The 15035-nt window shown below is 42.7% G+C and overlaps 1 protein-coding gene across 1 annotated transcript in view; it reads left to right on the forward strand.

Annotated features, from left to right (window-relative positions):
• Window positions 1-10420: 10420 nt before the first annotated feature.
• Window positions 10421-15035, forward strand: part of rictor.S (RPTOR independent companion of MTOR, complex 2 S homeolog) — a 112272-nt gene continuing 107657 nt past the window's right edge. Inside the window, exon 1 of the mRNA XM_018244512.2 lies at window positions 10421-10572. Within this exon, the coding sequence (XP_018100001.1) occupies window positions 10524-10572 (49 nt within the window). The 5' untranslated portion in view covers window positions 10421-10523. The remainder of the gene's footprint in view (window positions 10573-15035) is intronic.

Genomic DNA, 15035 nt, shown 5'->3' on the forward strand with positions numbered 1-15035 from the left:
CTTATGTCAGTGACATCATATCCTGTATGCCGAAAAGTCTAAAATTCAAAAAAATGCTGGCGTTTTTTCATATTTTAAAGTGGGATTGCCTTCAAAAGTTCTAACTACTAAAGATTTTTCTGTTCATTTTTTTTACCCAATTTGAAGGGCATGCCACATTTGTTTTAGGGTGGGCTCATGTCTAGGACATTAGAGGATCTCTTTTGTCTTTATTTTGTTTCCTTGGACATTTGTAATATTAAGTGGCCACTTCAAGCATTTGCACCAACATCTCTAATAAAGACGTATATATGACCTATATGTACCCGCCCTATTCAAATTGACCTAAGCGTTAGAGTACTAACGAAGTAGGTAGGCAGAATTGAATGCTAGTTAAAGATTGCTACAGTGCCGGGCCAAGCTGGCTGGGTGCCCTAGGCAACCCAGCCTACTATGTCGCCCCGCCTCCACATGTGTGCGGGCAGGGCCGGCCTTAGGCCAATTGGACCAATTGGGCCCAATTGGGCCCCGCACCTCTGGGGGGCCCCGCACCACAGGGCAGCACAGATAATATTTCCCTCAGCACATGATGCTGCCTGGCCTGCCCCCAACTTTGAGAGTCCAGCCCATCCCCAAATCCATAGGTCTAGCCTGCCCCCAACTCTCATAGGCCCAGCTTTCCTCCAACCTTGATAGGCCCTGCCTGCCCCCAATCCAACCAAGCCTGCTCCCAAGCTGAATCGGCCCAGCCCCAAACTAATTGGCCCAGTCCACTCTCCTATTTCCTCCCTCTCTCTTACCCTGTGTGCCCCTATTATGTTACCTTGTCTGCCCCTTTCCTTTCTATTTTGTGCCTGTATGCCCTTATTTTCCTAAATACTTGGTGTGTCAGTAGCCAGCAACACTTTGTCTAGGGGCCCCGCCAACATGGTCCCAATTGGGCCCCACATTTGATAGGACCAGCCCTGTGTGCGGGTGAACAATCACGTGCACACAAACACTTGCATACGCATGCACAGACATGCACACATAAAGATGATCTGTACATGTGCATGCGTAGAGGAGTGTGAGCACCCACGGTACTGAAATTGCCGCTGCAGATGGGGGCACAGGGGTCCAAACTAGGGGGAATCCGCAGAAGAGGTACCGTGCCTGGTGCCCCTCCAACTTTGCGCCCTAGGCACGTGCCTCTTCTGCCTACCCCTAGTTCCGGCCCTGGATTGCTATGAAATGCTCACGCTGATGAATTAACGCTAGTGAAACGTTGCCAACGTTCGGCTGCTTAAAACGCAACTTTGCATTTTAGTGAATTAGCGTAGTGGTAACGAATTTGTTCCTGACAAAGTGGCACGAAGTGTGGCAGATTGTTCACTGGCAAAAATTTTAGTGGATCTGCCTCCTTGTCCTTTTGCTCACTGCTAGTGATTTTGCATTTCGCAACTCGCAAATTTTGACGCCAGTGACAATTTCCGACGTCGGTGACAATTTGACTCGAATTAAAGTCAATGGTCAATGTGTGCCTTTAATTGTCACCGGTGGATTGTATTGTTGCTGTATTGTTGCCTGATCAAAGCAGAAATGCACAATTACACTGTATATCCGTGAAGGGTGGCTTGACTACCCAAATATCTCACTGTTGCACTCTCTGTGGCCAAATATAGCCTGTGTGACCATAGCCTAATCGTCCCTTAAATGGCAAATGAAACCTCAGATCAGATTGCTTTTTCCAGTTTCCCGTTTCAGCCCATTGTGCATGTGACTTAGAAAGCTATTTTTTCTTAGCTATAAAATCTCTCCTTGACCTGCATTCCTTCTACTTATTCAGTTACTATATGTGAAAGTAAAGCTATTGTTTTGGCTTATGTTGCCCTTTAAAGATCTGATAACCAAAGTGACTTTGTTCTGGATATCTCTACTGTCTCACTCAACACCCAGGAAGGGTGGAGGTGCCCATACAAACGAGTGATACAATCTCATTTTGAGTTGTAAATACATCTTTTAACCATTAGAGGTCACTGTTCTGCAAATGTTACTTTTGGATGCGTATGTCAGCACCCAGCAACACATACACCAAAGGAGTTACCCGTGCAAAGCCATGCACATACAGGAGAACACCGTAATTATGTCATGTTGAAAACATACAATACAGAAATATTTTACATCATTAATGTACATTTGAATATTTTAATACATACAGAAGATATTACAGCATGTCAAGCTTGCATATTGGCATAAATTGGTCTACATGCATGTCTAAGATACATTTATAAATATATATTAACCTTGAAAAATGTAAATTTTACTTTTCTCTTTGCAAATTTAAGATTTTAGCCGTTCCCACCTGCAAACTGTAAACTAGAGACTGGTGCTGCCATGTTGAAATTACTCCAACACGGCACAAGAAGAGGAGATTTGTCGCTGGCAATCTCCCCAAATGGCTACGTGTGCCAAAACCCTTAGATGGTGCCTATCATAGCAATGGATATAATAGCCTCTGGAAAGGGACTGTAGCTGTGAGCAGGGCCGCCATTAGAAATCACGGGGCCCCGTACAACAAAATTTTTGGGGCCCCCTGGGCCCCGCCCACACTGACGACCAAGCTCCACCCCATATCCCGCCCACTCCACATCGCAGTTAAAAGACCACACAGACATCAGCGCTAAAAAAGTAACCCCCCCACACACAAGTTGTAAAAAGCTATTGATGGTCAGGGCCCCCTTATAAAAAATTGGGGCCCCAAAAACCAAAAAATTAAATTTTTTTGTTTTTTTTTTTTAAAACATTGGTGGCAGGGGCCCCCTTATAAGTTAAAAAAAAACTTGGGGCCCCAACAAAAAAAATGTAAAAAAAACTAATAAATAAACAAACACTGGTGGCAGGGGCCCCCTTATAAGTTAAAAACAAATTGGGGCCCCAAAAAAAAATTTGAAAAAAAAAAAAAAAATTTTTGAAAAAAAAAAAAAAACTGGTGGCAGGGGCCCCCTTACAAGTTAAAAACAAATTGGGGCCCCAAAAAAAATTTGAAAAAAAAAAAATTTTTTTTTGAAAAAAAACTGGTGGCAGGGGCCCCCTTACAAGTTAAAAAAATTTGGGGCCACCAAAAAGAAAATTAATTTTTTTTAAAAAAAACAAACAAAAAAAACAATGGTGGCAAGGGGCCCCTTACGAGTTAAAAAAAAAATTGGGGCCCCAAAAAAAAAGTTTTAAAAAAAAGATTGGTGGCAGGGGCCTATAGAATATTAAAATAATACATTGGTGGCCAGGGGATTAAAAAAAAAAAAAAACTTCAGGACTTCATCTTCGCCTCCTTTCGTGACTTCGGGTCTTTTCGCCGCTTCAGGACTTCAATTTCGGCTGTTTTCGTGACTTCGGGTCTTTGCGCTGCTTCAGGACTTCGGCTTCGGCTGTTTTCGTGACTTCGGGTCTTTTCGGCGCTTCGTGACTTCGGGTTTTTCCGTGACTTCGGGTCTTTTCGGCGCATCGGCTTTGGCTTTTCGGCACTTCCGCATTCGGCACGCAAGAGGCAAGACGTACGGCTCGGGCGCTCGTAAGGGGGGCCCGGATCTTCAAAAAATGCAGCGCTGCCGGGCCCCCCTTCATGCCCGGGCCCGGTACGCTTGTCCCCCCTGTCCCCCCCTGATGGCGGCCCTGGCTGTGAGATAGGAAATATAGAAAGGAGAGATTGTGTCTATATTAGCAGTGGGATAATAGTCTCTGGGAAGGGAGTGTGACTGTGGGATAGCAGGTATAGTAGGGAGAGATGGTGCTTATAGTAACAGTGGATAATAGTCTCTGGGAAGGGAGTGTGACTGTGGGATAGCAGGTATAGTAGGGAGAGATGGTGCCTATAGTAACAGTGGATAATAGTCTCTGGGAAGGGAGTGTGACTGTGGGATAGCAGGTATAGTAGGGAGAGATGGAGCCTATAGTAACAGTGGGATAATAGTCTCTGGGAAGGGAGTGTGACTGTGGGATAGCAGGTATAGTAGGGAGAAATGGTGCCTATAGTAACAGTTGGATAATAGTCTCTGGGAAGGGACTGTAGGATAGCAGGTATAGTAGGGAGAGATGGTGCCTATAGTAACAGCAGGATAATAGTCTCTGGGAAGGGAGTGTGACTGGGATAGCAGGTATAGTAGGGCGAGATGGTGTCTATAGTAACAGTGGATAATAGTCTCTGGGAAGGGAGTGTGACTGTGGGATAGCAGGTATAGTAGGGAGAGACGGTGCCTATAGTAACAGTGGATAATAGTCTCTGGGAAGGGAGTGTGACTGTGGGATAGCAGGTATAGTAGGGAGAGATGGTGTCTATAGTAACAGTGGATAATAGTCTCTGGGAAGGGAGTGTGACTGTGGGATAGCAGGTATAGTAGGGAGAGATGGTGTCTATAGTAACAGTGGATAATAGTCTCTGGGAAGGGAGTGTGTCTGTGGGATAGCAGGTATAGTAGGGAGAGATGGTGCCTATAGTAACAGTGGGATAATAGTCTCTGGGAAGGGAGTGTGACTGTGGGATAGCAGGTATAGTAGGGAGAGATGGTGCATGTGAACTTGTCCCAGGATCTGCCATCTCCCTTCACTTCCATTACCGCATGAGATGTCTAGGTATGAGAATTGTTTCCTCAAAGTTTTTTCAAGATACTACATTTAGTTATCTCTTGTCTGTGCTCATCAGTTTGTCTCTCCAGACGAAACCTTAGTAGCAGTGGAGATAATAGCTTTTGGGAAGGGACTGGGAAGCTAAGGGTAAGGGCACACCTGGAAATTAGGGGAGATTTAGTTGCCCGGCGACTTTGGAAATCGAAGGGCGACTAAATCTCCCCGAGTATGCCTTTACCCTAAGGGGACCACACCAAATGTTTGATAACAAGGACAGGCATGGACCGGTAAAAGTCTACTGTCTACTGTCCTATAGAACATACAATCAGGGAGAGCTGAGGCAATAAACATATGGGTAAAACATTTTAAAAGGCACACTCATTGTGTAGGCAATTATTAATAATATGTGGCACCTGATTATACTTGTGTTAAAAAAAAAAGGATTGTTACCTTTAAAAATTACCCCTTGATGTTTTGTAGTCATTGTCTGTCTTACAAACGAGTGGTGGTTCTTCCCCAGAAGTCCAGTAGAACGAGGGCAGTCAATCACAGCTCTGGTCTCACACAGGGAAATCTGAACTGCGGTTCCTGTCAGGTCCACTTAGCTTCTGGCTGCAAAGTATGGCTTGGATTCATTATCTGGTGGGTTCCAAAAAATATGGGTTCCATATAAGTAATAAAACGATTAACAATGGTGCATGTGGCATTTTATTAGCTGGCGCATCTAGTCATGATGCTTGTCATTAGTTACTGTATAATGGAAATATTATGGACAAGCCTAGGTGCGTTGACCAGGTTAAACATCTTTCTGATCATGGAAAAAGGGTAGTTCACCTTAAAATGTTAGTCTGATCTATATACAGCAATATTCTTAACCAATGCTGTCCAACTGGCGGCCCACAGCCCCATTTTGTGTGTGTCCCCTCCACCCCACATCCTGTATGTGCCATACTCTGCCTGTCCTATGCTCCCCGTGTGCCATACTCTACCTGTCCTATGCTCCCTGTGTGTGCCATACTCTGCCTCCCCTATGCTCCCTGTGTGTGCCATACTCTGCCTCCCCTATGCTCCCTGTGTGTGCCATACTCTGCCTGTCCTATGCTCCCCTTGTGTGCCATATTCTGCCTGTCCTATGCTCCCTGTGTGTGCCATACTCTGCCTGTCCTATGCTCCCTGTGTGTGCCATACTCTGCCTGTCCTATGCTCCCCTTGTGTGCCATATTCTGCCTGTCCTATGCTCCCTGTGTGTGCCATACTCTGCCTGTCCTATGCTCCCTGTGTGTGCCATACTCTGCCTCCCCTATGTTCCCTGGGTGTGCCATACTCTGCCTGTCCTATGCTCCCTGTATGTTCCAATGCTCTGCCTGTCCTATGCTCCCTGTGTGTGCCATACTCTGCCTCCCCTATGCTCCCTGTGTGTGCCATACTCTGCCTGTCTTATGCTCCCCATGTGTGCCATACTCTGTCTGGACTGTGCTCCCTGTGTGTGCTATACTCTGCCTGTCCTATATTCCCTGTGTGTGCCATACTCTGCCTCCCCTATGTTCCTTGTGTGTGCCATACTCTGTCTGTCATATGCTCCCTGTGTGTGCCATACTCTGCCTGCGACATGCTCCGTATGTGCAATACTCTGCCTGCCCTATGCTCTCTGTGTGTGCCATACTCTCCCTCAAAATTTTGTTAGGCGCCCCTAAGGTGTTAAATGATGTACTGGGGGCGCTGTATTAGTGATATCCCTGCAATGAGTACCAACCAATGATTTTTTTGGTGTGTTACCACCATTAATGTAGACATAGTCCTAAGGTTGGAACTCCACAAAGCGGTGTGGTGAGATGTGTCACGCTGCGAGGAAACGCAGGCGACCAGTCGGGGGGGGGGTTAATTAATGAGAGTTATAGAAACATAGCAGCTACAAACTGCACACAACACTACTGTCAGATGAAGACTCAGCGTGCCGCGTTCACATCCGATAATCGTGTCGTATGCATGTAATTTTTCGTTTGTTTAATGTATACACCCACTTACTGTACAACACTGTGGAATGAGTTGACATTTTAAAAGCTGCTGTCTTTGTGAGTCCTTGCTAATTCTGTCATGATTTTTATGGTATAGTTTTTATTACTAAATTACACTGTTTACAGTGCAAATAATTCACTCTGCCATAAAAAAATGTTCTAAAATTCCTAATCTAACAAGTGTATTTGTTTTTTAGTTGTAATATTGGCGTGTAAGCAACATCTCAGGTCATTTTGCCTGGTCATATGCTTTCAGAAAGAGCCAGTGCTGCACTAGGGAACTGCTTATTGACAGGCTATTGTTTCTCCTACTCAATATAACTGAAGGAGTCACAATGGGACTGTTGTTCTTATATCTACCAGGCAGCTGTTATCTTGTGTTAGGGAGCTGTTATCTGGTTACCTTCCCATTGTTCTGCTGATGGGATGCTGGGGGGAGGGAGGGGTGATATCACTCCAACTTGCAGTACAGCAGTAAAGAGTGACTGAAGTTTATCAAAGCACATGTCACATGACTGGGGGCACCTGGGAAACTGAAAATATGTCTAGCCCCATGTCAGATTTCAAAATGAAATATAAAAAATCAGTTTGCTCTTTTGAAAAGCAGATTTCAGTGCAGAAGTCTGCTGGAGCAGCACTATTAACTGATACATTTTGAAGAAATGTTTTTTTCCCATGACAATATCCCTTTAACAACCAGTCTGCCGTTTGTTAGTTAGAATGGAAAATAAATAGGACTGTAAATTATATATAATCATTAAATATAAAATATTAAAAAATGACAACCAATTGCAAATTGTCTGTATTTCACACTAAAAGTTCATTTAAAGTTGAACAACCGCATTAAGCAATTCTTCAGCAGTTTTTTCAATGTCTTTTTTTTTAATGGTTTTTCAGTTTTTTGGTCTATCTTTCAGGTCCCTTTCCATAATGCAGTTTTTATATTCGGCTGTTCTGGCCGAATATATATATATATTTTGGAGTACTGGTCCATTTTGCAGATTGCACATTACGATTGACCAAGCACCCACAAGTGATTGGAGGAGCAAGAGTATGGGTACTTTCAGAACCAATATATATATATCTAACAAGTGTATTTGTTTTTTAGTTGTAATATCTATCTATCTATCTATCTATCTATCTATCTATCTATCTATCTATATATATATATATATATATATAAAACGATAATTTGGGCTAGGCAGTCCAAAAGGGGTTAATGTTCAGCTAGTGCTTAGGGTCCCCATAGACGCAAAGATTTCTCTTGCCGAACAAACGATTTTAGCGAAGTCTGACCAATCCTTCGAAATTATCGTGAAGTTAGTGGGATTCGAAGGATCGTACATCTTACGATTTTTCGTCCGACATCTGTCCGAAAATTGATCGGCCAGGTTAAAAAATATTTGTCAGTCCCAGTGCAATCTATCTATGTGTGCAGGGACAAGCAGGCAGCTCCCCTTTGTTTTCCCGGCAAATAGTCTTTTTAGTTGATGGACAATTCGTACGATCATTTCGAGATAATCACGGTCTCACGATGATGATCGGATCTTTTAAAAATCTATACATCTATGGCCAGCTTAGAGCATGGGTTACATGTGACTCAGACACTTCAGGCTAGGACCTTCGCTAAGTGGAAGATTTCAGGTGTGGTGTTGTTTAACTACAACTACCACAGGATACTGTGCAATAAAATAGGAAAAATGGAATAATGGTTTACGGGATTCCCTGGTCCCTGACTAAGACACAAAAGGTGCTGGTCCCTTTAGGGCAGGGGTCACCAGCGTTTTTTACCCATAAGCCACTTTCAAAAATAAAAGGAGTTGGGGAGCACAGGCATGCAAAAACTTCCTGGGATGCCAAATAAGGGTTCAATTGGCTATTTGGTAGCCCCTATGTGGACTGGCAACCTGCAGGAGGCTCTGTTTGGCGTTTCGTCGCTTGGCGACTTCCTCAGAGGCTTTGTGTCAGGCCAAGCGATGAAACGCGTAAAGGCATAGGTAACGCGGGTCGGAGCCCAAACCACAAACTACCAAAGTCACTCGGAACAGCATGGACCTAAACGGAGATAGATGTTATGCCTGATTTTAACCACTTAAATGTGAGTGTCACCAATTGGTTTTTTATTGTTATAGAATAAAAGGGATTTTGCACTATTTTTGCGCTTTGAACTTCTCCTAGCAAGAGAAAACACCCTACAGCTCCATTCTGCAATTCTTGATGTGCACGTGTTATTTTAAACGTTTCTAAGTGCCCATTCAACACCCTCACGTGGTGATTTTTAAAGGGTAACTGCACAAAAAGTATCTTTGGGAATTTAAGAGGTTGTGGAACTACAACACCATAAGTAAATACTACACTATAAAATCCCCATTTTTCTCTTTTCATTCGACTTCTTTTCCCCCTGAGCTTCATTTAGCGCTGACCTTTGTAAACTTTGGATGATATGAGACAAGTCAGGGTCTGCTGGACACCCTCTCCCCCAGGGGCTTATGAACACCTCAGAGCAAGCCGAGGCCAGTGCATGATGGGTATCAGTGCACCTTGTTGTGTGTGGCTAGGTTGCCACCTGGCAGGTAAAAATTATGGCTGATCCCAATGTTATTAATAGGGAAAAAAAGATAAATATATAGGAAGGCCGGTATTTTTTTCCAGAAAAGGTGGCAACCCACAGTGTGACTAAAAGGGGCCTACTTCTATTCCAACATCCAAACTACTTCCTAGATGCTAAGGGAAGTGGGACCCAAGCAACCAGCCATTTAAATCACCAACTCGAAAGATACAGGAGAATAAAAATGAATCCAAAAACTCCCCCCTCCACAAATGATACAATTACAAAGACTAACGTTCTACAATATACTAAAAATAATTATAATGAGAACTTCCCCTTTAAAGGGATACTGTCATGGGGAAAAAAAATTTTTTCAAAATGAATCAGTTAATAGTGCTGCTCCAGCAGAATTCTGCACTGAAATCCATTTCTCAAAAGAGCAAACTGATTTTTTTATATTCAATTTTGAAATCTGACATGGGGCTAGACATATTGTCAATTTCCCAGCTGCCCCAAGTCATGTGACTTGTGCTCTGAAAAACTTCAATCACTCTTTACTGCTGTACTGCAAGTTGGAGTGATATCAGCCCCTCCCTTTTCCCCCCCAGCAGTCAAACAAAAGAACAATGGGAAGGTAAACAGATAGCAGCTCCCTAACACAAGATAACAGCTGCCTGGTAGATCTAAGAACAACACTCAATAGTAAAAACCCATGTCCCACTGAGACACATTCAGTAACATTGAGAAGGAACAACAGCAGCCTGCCAGAAAGCATTTCTCTGCTAAGTTACATGACTGGGGGCAGCTGGGAAATTGACAAAATGTCTATCCCCATGTCAGATTTCAAAATTGAATATAAAAAAATCTGTTTGCTCTTTTGAGAAATGGATTTCAGTGCAGAATTCTGCTGGAGCAGCACTATTAACTGATGCGTTTTGAAAAAAACAAGTTTTCCGATGACAGGATCCCTTTAAGGAGACGTCAGAAATTCCAGACCCGGATCTTTATGTAACCGAAGGCCATCGATTAGTCAACAGCCATAAAGCAAAGAGGTGAACAATCAGGTGACGCGAATGCCAGAAACAAAGATGGACGCCGCGCTGCTCTTTGTTCCCATTAGGAAAATAGAATAGCGGAGTCCATTTTTTTTTTCTGCACCATTTACCTAATGTCAGAACGTTAATTCTGTAACAGAACGTTACCCGTGTCCCCAAACACATCGCATTCTCGCCCACACACAAAGTAACTGGCCACGCCCACGCCCCTTATTGGAATGGCCTTCCATTAGGCTGTAACCTGTCGCCCCGCCTACTCCTTTTCAGTCACCTCTCGCGAGATAGGCCGAGGTTTCCGGTGTTGTGAATGTCTCCCAGCCGCGCATCATGGCGGTCAGCATCCGCGCCCGCTCCCTCCGGCACCTCAGGCTAAGAGGTAATATACAATTGTCGGCTTTGTTGTTTACGGCTGCTGTGTGGGCCCTCGCCTAGGCTGGGTGGGTGAGGGACACGGGAAGGGTTGGGTGCGCTGCTCTGGGAAGGGACAGCCGGATACCCTGGTGATGGAGACAGTGGAACTGTACTGATAACAGCAGGACGTCTATAAGTGGGGGACCATGGGAAGCTACGTCATTATTAGCACCTTGATACTTCTATTCACTACTGGACTATAGGGCCCCAAACTGTTACATTTCATGGGGCCCAAGGGGAATAATGTCCTTGTTTTTGCTGCCCTGGAGAAACCCCATTGTTAGTATTGGGGAACAGTGGCCATTTGGGGGGGAGGGGAAGGAAGAATCTATTTATTAAATGAGAATTAAAGCATAAAAATACTCCTATGGACTCTGTATGTTGTCTATGGAACTTACTGTACAGCAGCCGTGGAACACTAACCAGCCATGCTGTGAATCAGTAGGGGGAAATGTGGGGAGCTTTTGGGGCACAGATCTTACCTGCCAAAGGCCTCTGGTGTCCTTGGGGTGTTACAAAAACTCAAGCATTTTAAGTTTAAAGGTGGTGTTGACCTTTGAGTTAACTGTGAGACAATTTGCAATTCATGTTTTATTATTTAAGGTTTTTTGCGTTATTTAGCTTTTTATTCAGCAGCTCTCCCATTTGCAGTTTCAGCCACCTGGTTGGTAGGGTCCAAATTCCCCCTAGCAACCATGGCATGGTTTGTAGAAGAGACTGGCATATGAATAGGAGAGGCCTGAATAGAAAGAGGAGTAATCAAAAGTGACAATAACAATAAAATGGTAAGCTTTAGAGAGCATTTGTTTTTAGATGGGGTCACTGACCCCCATTTGAAAGCTGGAAAGGGTCAGAAGAAAAAGGATAATAATTAATAAAACTATAAAAATATAAAGAATGAAAAGTTGCTTAGAACGGGCCATTCTATAACATACTAAAAGTTACCTTAAAGGTGAACCACCCCTTTAATGCCAAACTGTGCCTCCTGTAGGTTGACAGTCCACGTAGGGGCTACCAAATAGACAATCACAGAACTTATTTGGCACCCCAAGAATAATTTCCATGTTAGTGTTGCTCCCCAACTCCTTTTACATACGAATGTTACTCATGGGTTCAAAAGGTTGGGGACCTCTGATGTCGAGAGTTCTATTCTGAGACAATTTGTTATTGGTTTTCATTTCTTATTGTTTGTGGTTTTTTAGTTATTTAGCATTTCATTGAGCAGCTTTCCAGTTTGTAATTTTTGGTGCAAATTTCCCTAGCAACCATGCATTCATTTGAATAAGAAACTGGAATATGAATAGGAAAGGGCATGAATCGAAATATGAGTAATAAAAACATTTGCTTGTAGATGGGGTCAGTGACCCCCATTTGAAAGCTGAAAAGTATTAGAAGAATAAAGCAAATAATTTAAAAACTATAAAAAAAAAAAAAAAATGACAGCCAATTAAAAAGTTGCTTAAATTGACTATTCTATAATATACTAAAAGTTAACTTAAAGATGAACCACCTGTTTAATATTGGTGTCCAACCAGCAGCTCTTTAGGTGCTACTAAACTGTAGCTGTATCCTGCTTGACAAATGGGAATGTATTTCCTAACATCTAGGGCCACAGCCCCTGCCATTTACATATTTAAAAGACCAGTAACAATTTTGTTTCCAAAAAAATTTTGTTTCTTTTTAATGAAAAAAACCCACCAAGACAGTTTTCACTTTTAATTCGCAAAGATTTTATTAAGAAATTACTTACCGATTCTCCGCTTGCGCTCCTCTTCAGAAATGGCGACAGGGCGACGATCCATTGTGCGGCGCTCAATGGATCATCGTCCTGTTGACGTTTTTGAAGAAGAGCGCAAGCAGAGAATCTCTTTTTATGTTACTGGTCCTTTAACATTCTAATAACCATTAGGTTAAACTTGTTAAATTGGTAAGCACATGCATAATGCCATAGATGTGTGAGACAGTGTAATAGGAATGTGCTGTTTACTGCCTTTCAGGAGTTGTTGTCTGACCACTCCCTGTCAGTGGTGGGATCTATAGTTCCCTGAAGTGCTGGAGTGTCCACTTTATAGTTAAAGGGATTCTGTATGGATTTTTATGATGTCCTTTTTATTTCTAAATTACACTGTTTACACTGCAAATAATTCACTCTAATATAAAATATCATTCCTGAACCAGCAAGTGTATTTTTTTTCAGTTGTGTTTGGATTCGGCTGAATCCTTTGCGAAAGATTCGGCTGAATACCAATCCGAATCCTTGCATATGCAAATTAGGGGTGGGAAAGGGAAAACATTTTTTATTTCCTTGTTTTGTGACAAAAAGTCACGCAATTTCTCTCCCCTCCCCTAATTTGCAAATTGGGTTCGGCCAGGCAGAAGGATTCAGCCGAATCTAAATCCTGCTGAAAAAGGCAGAATCCTGGATTCGGTGCATGGTCATGTGCTTTCAAAGAGCCAGCACTTTAGGATGAAACTGCTTTCTGGCAGGCTGTTGTTTCTCCTACTCAATGTAACTGAATGTGTTGCAGTGGGACCTGGATTTTACTATTGAGTGCTGTGCCTAGATCTACCATGTATCTGTTATCTTGTGTTAGAGAGCTGCTGTCTGGTTACCTTCCCATTGTTCTGTTGTTAGGCTGCTGAGGGGAAAGAGAGGGGATGATATCACTCCAATTTGCAGTAAAGAGTAGGGATGCACCGAATCCAGGATTAGGTTCCGGATTCGGCCTTTTTCAGCAGGATTCGAATTCGGCCGAATCCTTCTGCCCCGCCGAACCGAATCCTAATTTACATATGCAAATTAGGGGCAAGGAGGGAAATTGCGTGAGTTTTTGTAAGAAAACAAGGAAGTAAAAAATGTTTTCCCTTCCCACCCCTAATTTGCATATGCAAATTAGGGTTTGGATTCCATTCGATATTCGGCCGAATCTTTCGCGAAGGATTCAGGGGTTCGGCCGAATCCAAAATAGTGGATTTGGTGCATCTCTAGTAAATAGTGACTGAAGTTTCTCAGCACAAGTCACATGAAAAATTCTCTTTTGAGAAATGGATTTCAGTGCAGAATTCTGCTGGAAGAGCACCATTAACTGTTTTGAAACAAACATGTTTTCCCATGACCGTATACCTTTAATTAAGAGCAGTGATTTTGTTTACTGTTGTAAGATGCTGATGAGCTGCAACTCTGGTAGTTGTAGTTAAAGGATCAGTAACATCAATTTTTTTTTTATTAAAAAAATTGTTGGTATAGAATGAAAAAAAAACCCACAAAGACATATTAAACTTTTAAATTGCTAAGTCTTTATTAAGAAATAACTTACCGAAACTCCGCTTGTGCTCCTCTTCAGAAAAGGTGACACAGCGATGATCCATCAAGCGGCGCTCAATTTCTCCTCCCTGGCTATCTCCTATAAGGAAAGCAGGGAGGATAAATCGAGCGCCACACGATGGATCGCCTCTTCTGCAGAAGAGCGCAAGTGGAGTTTCAGTAAGTAATTTCTTAATAAAGACTTAGCGATTTAAAAGTTTAATATGTCTTTGTGTTTTGTTTTTTTTTTTCTACACTAATGATTTTTTTAATAAACAAAAAAATGTTTACTGGCCCTTTGAACTCCAGGCTGGTACTGATCCAGAGCTTTAGTTTGGATATTTATGCTCTGAGTCCCGTCTCAGAATTAGACAGACCCTGTTCACAACTAGAAGTTGCATGTTCCTTACAAAACAACTGCTCTCTCAACTGCACTCCCAGGCTGAGGCAGGAGCTGTGACATTGATGTCTGTGTGTATGTGCCGGCAGTCTAATCTGGCCCAGCGTGGAGCAGCGAGAGGTCACTGTGTTGTGGCTCTAGGCATAAGCAGCCGATGGGAAAAGAACGTTTATTTAGTTTAGACTGTTACATAAATCTTACTGTGCAGTTCCTCGTGTCTCCTGTAATATTACTTCCATGTCTGTTATTCAGACCCAAAAGCTTCTTTGTTGTTTTTGTTTCTTTTTTTTTCTTTTCTTATAAAGCCAGTAACCGTTTTATAGTACTGACAGTTTCACTATGAGCTAACAACAAGTTGCAACATTGTAGCTCCCTCTCGGCCCGAGATGTCAGCATTACCTTAAACCTCCAATCTCCTTACTTACTTAATGTGAGATTTCCTTTTACTTCTTTTATCAGGCTATGTATAAAGCATTTTTTAATTTTTTGATTAAGCAGAACCTTTCCAATCTACTGAATATGGTTTGACTGTTTCCCGAGCTAGAGAATTCCATTCATGCAATACCCCAGATCATTTCCAGCAGGGTGATGCTAGTTTTCTAATTATGTGTGTGGTTGAAGGGTAAAAAGAGGTTAGAAGAAATAAATTCAGGCCCACAATGAGGACTTGTTTAGTCACTTGTCTTGGTGATTTTTGGATTCAGGTAGTGCTCTTCATATCTAG

Source organism: Xenopus laevis, chromosome 1S (assembly GCF_017654675.1).
Source record: "Xenopus laevis strain J_2021 chromosome 1S, Xenopus_laevis_v10.1, whole genome shotgun sequence".
In the NCBI taxonomy this organism is placed as follows: domain Eukaryota; kingdom Metazoa; phylum Chordata; class Amphibia; order Anura; family Pipidae; genus Xenopus; species Xenopus laevis.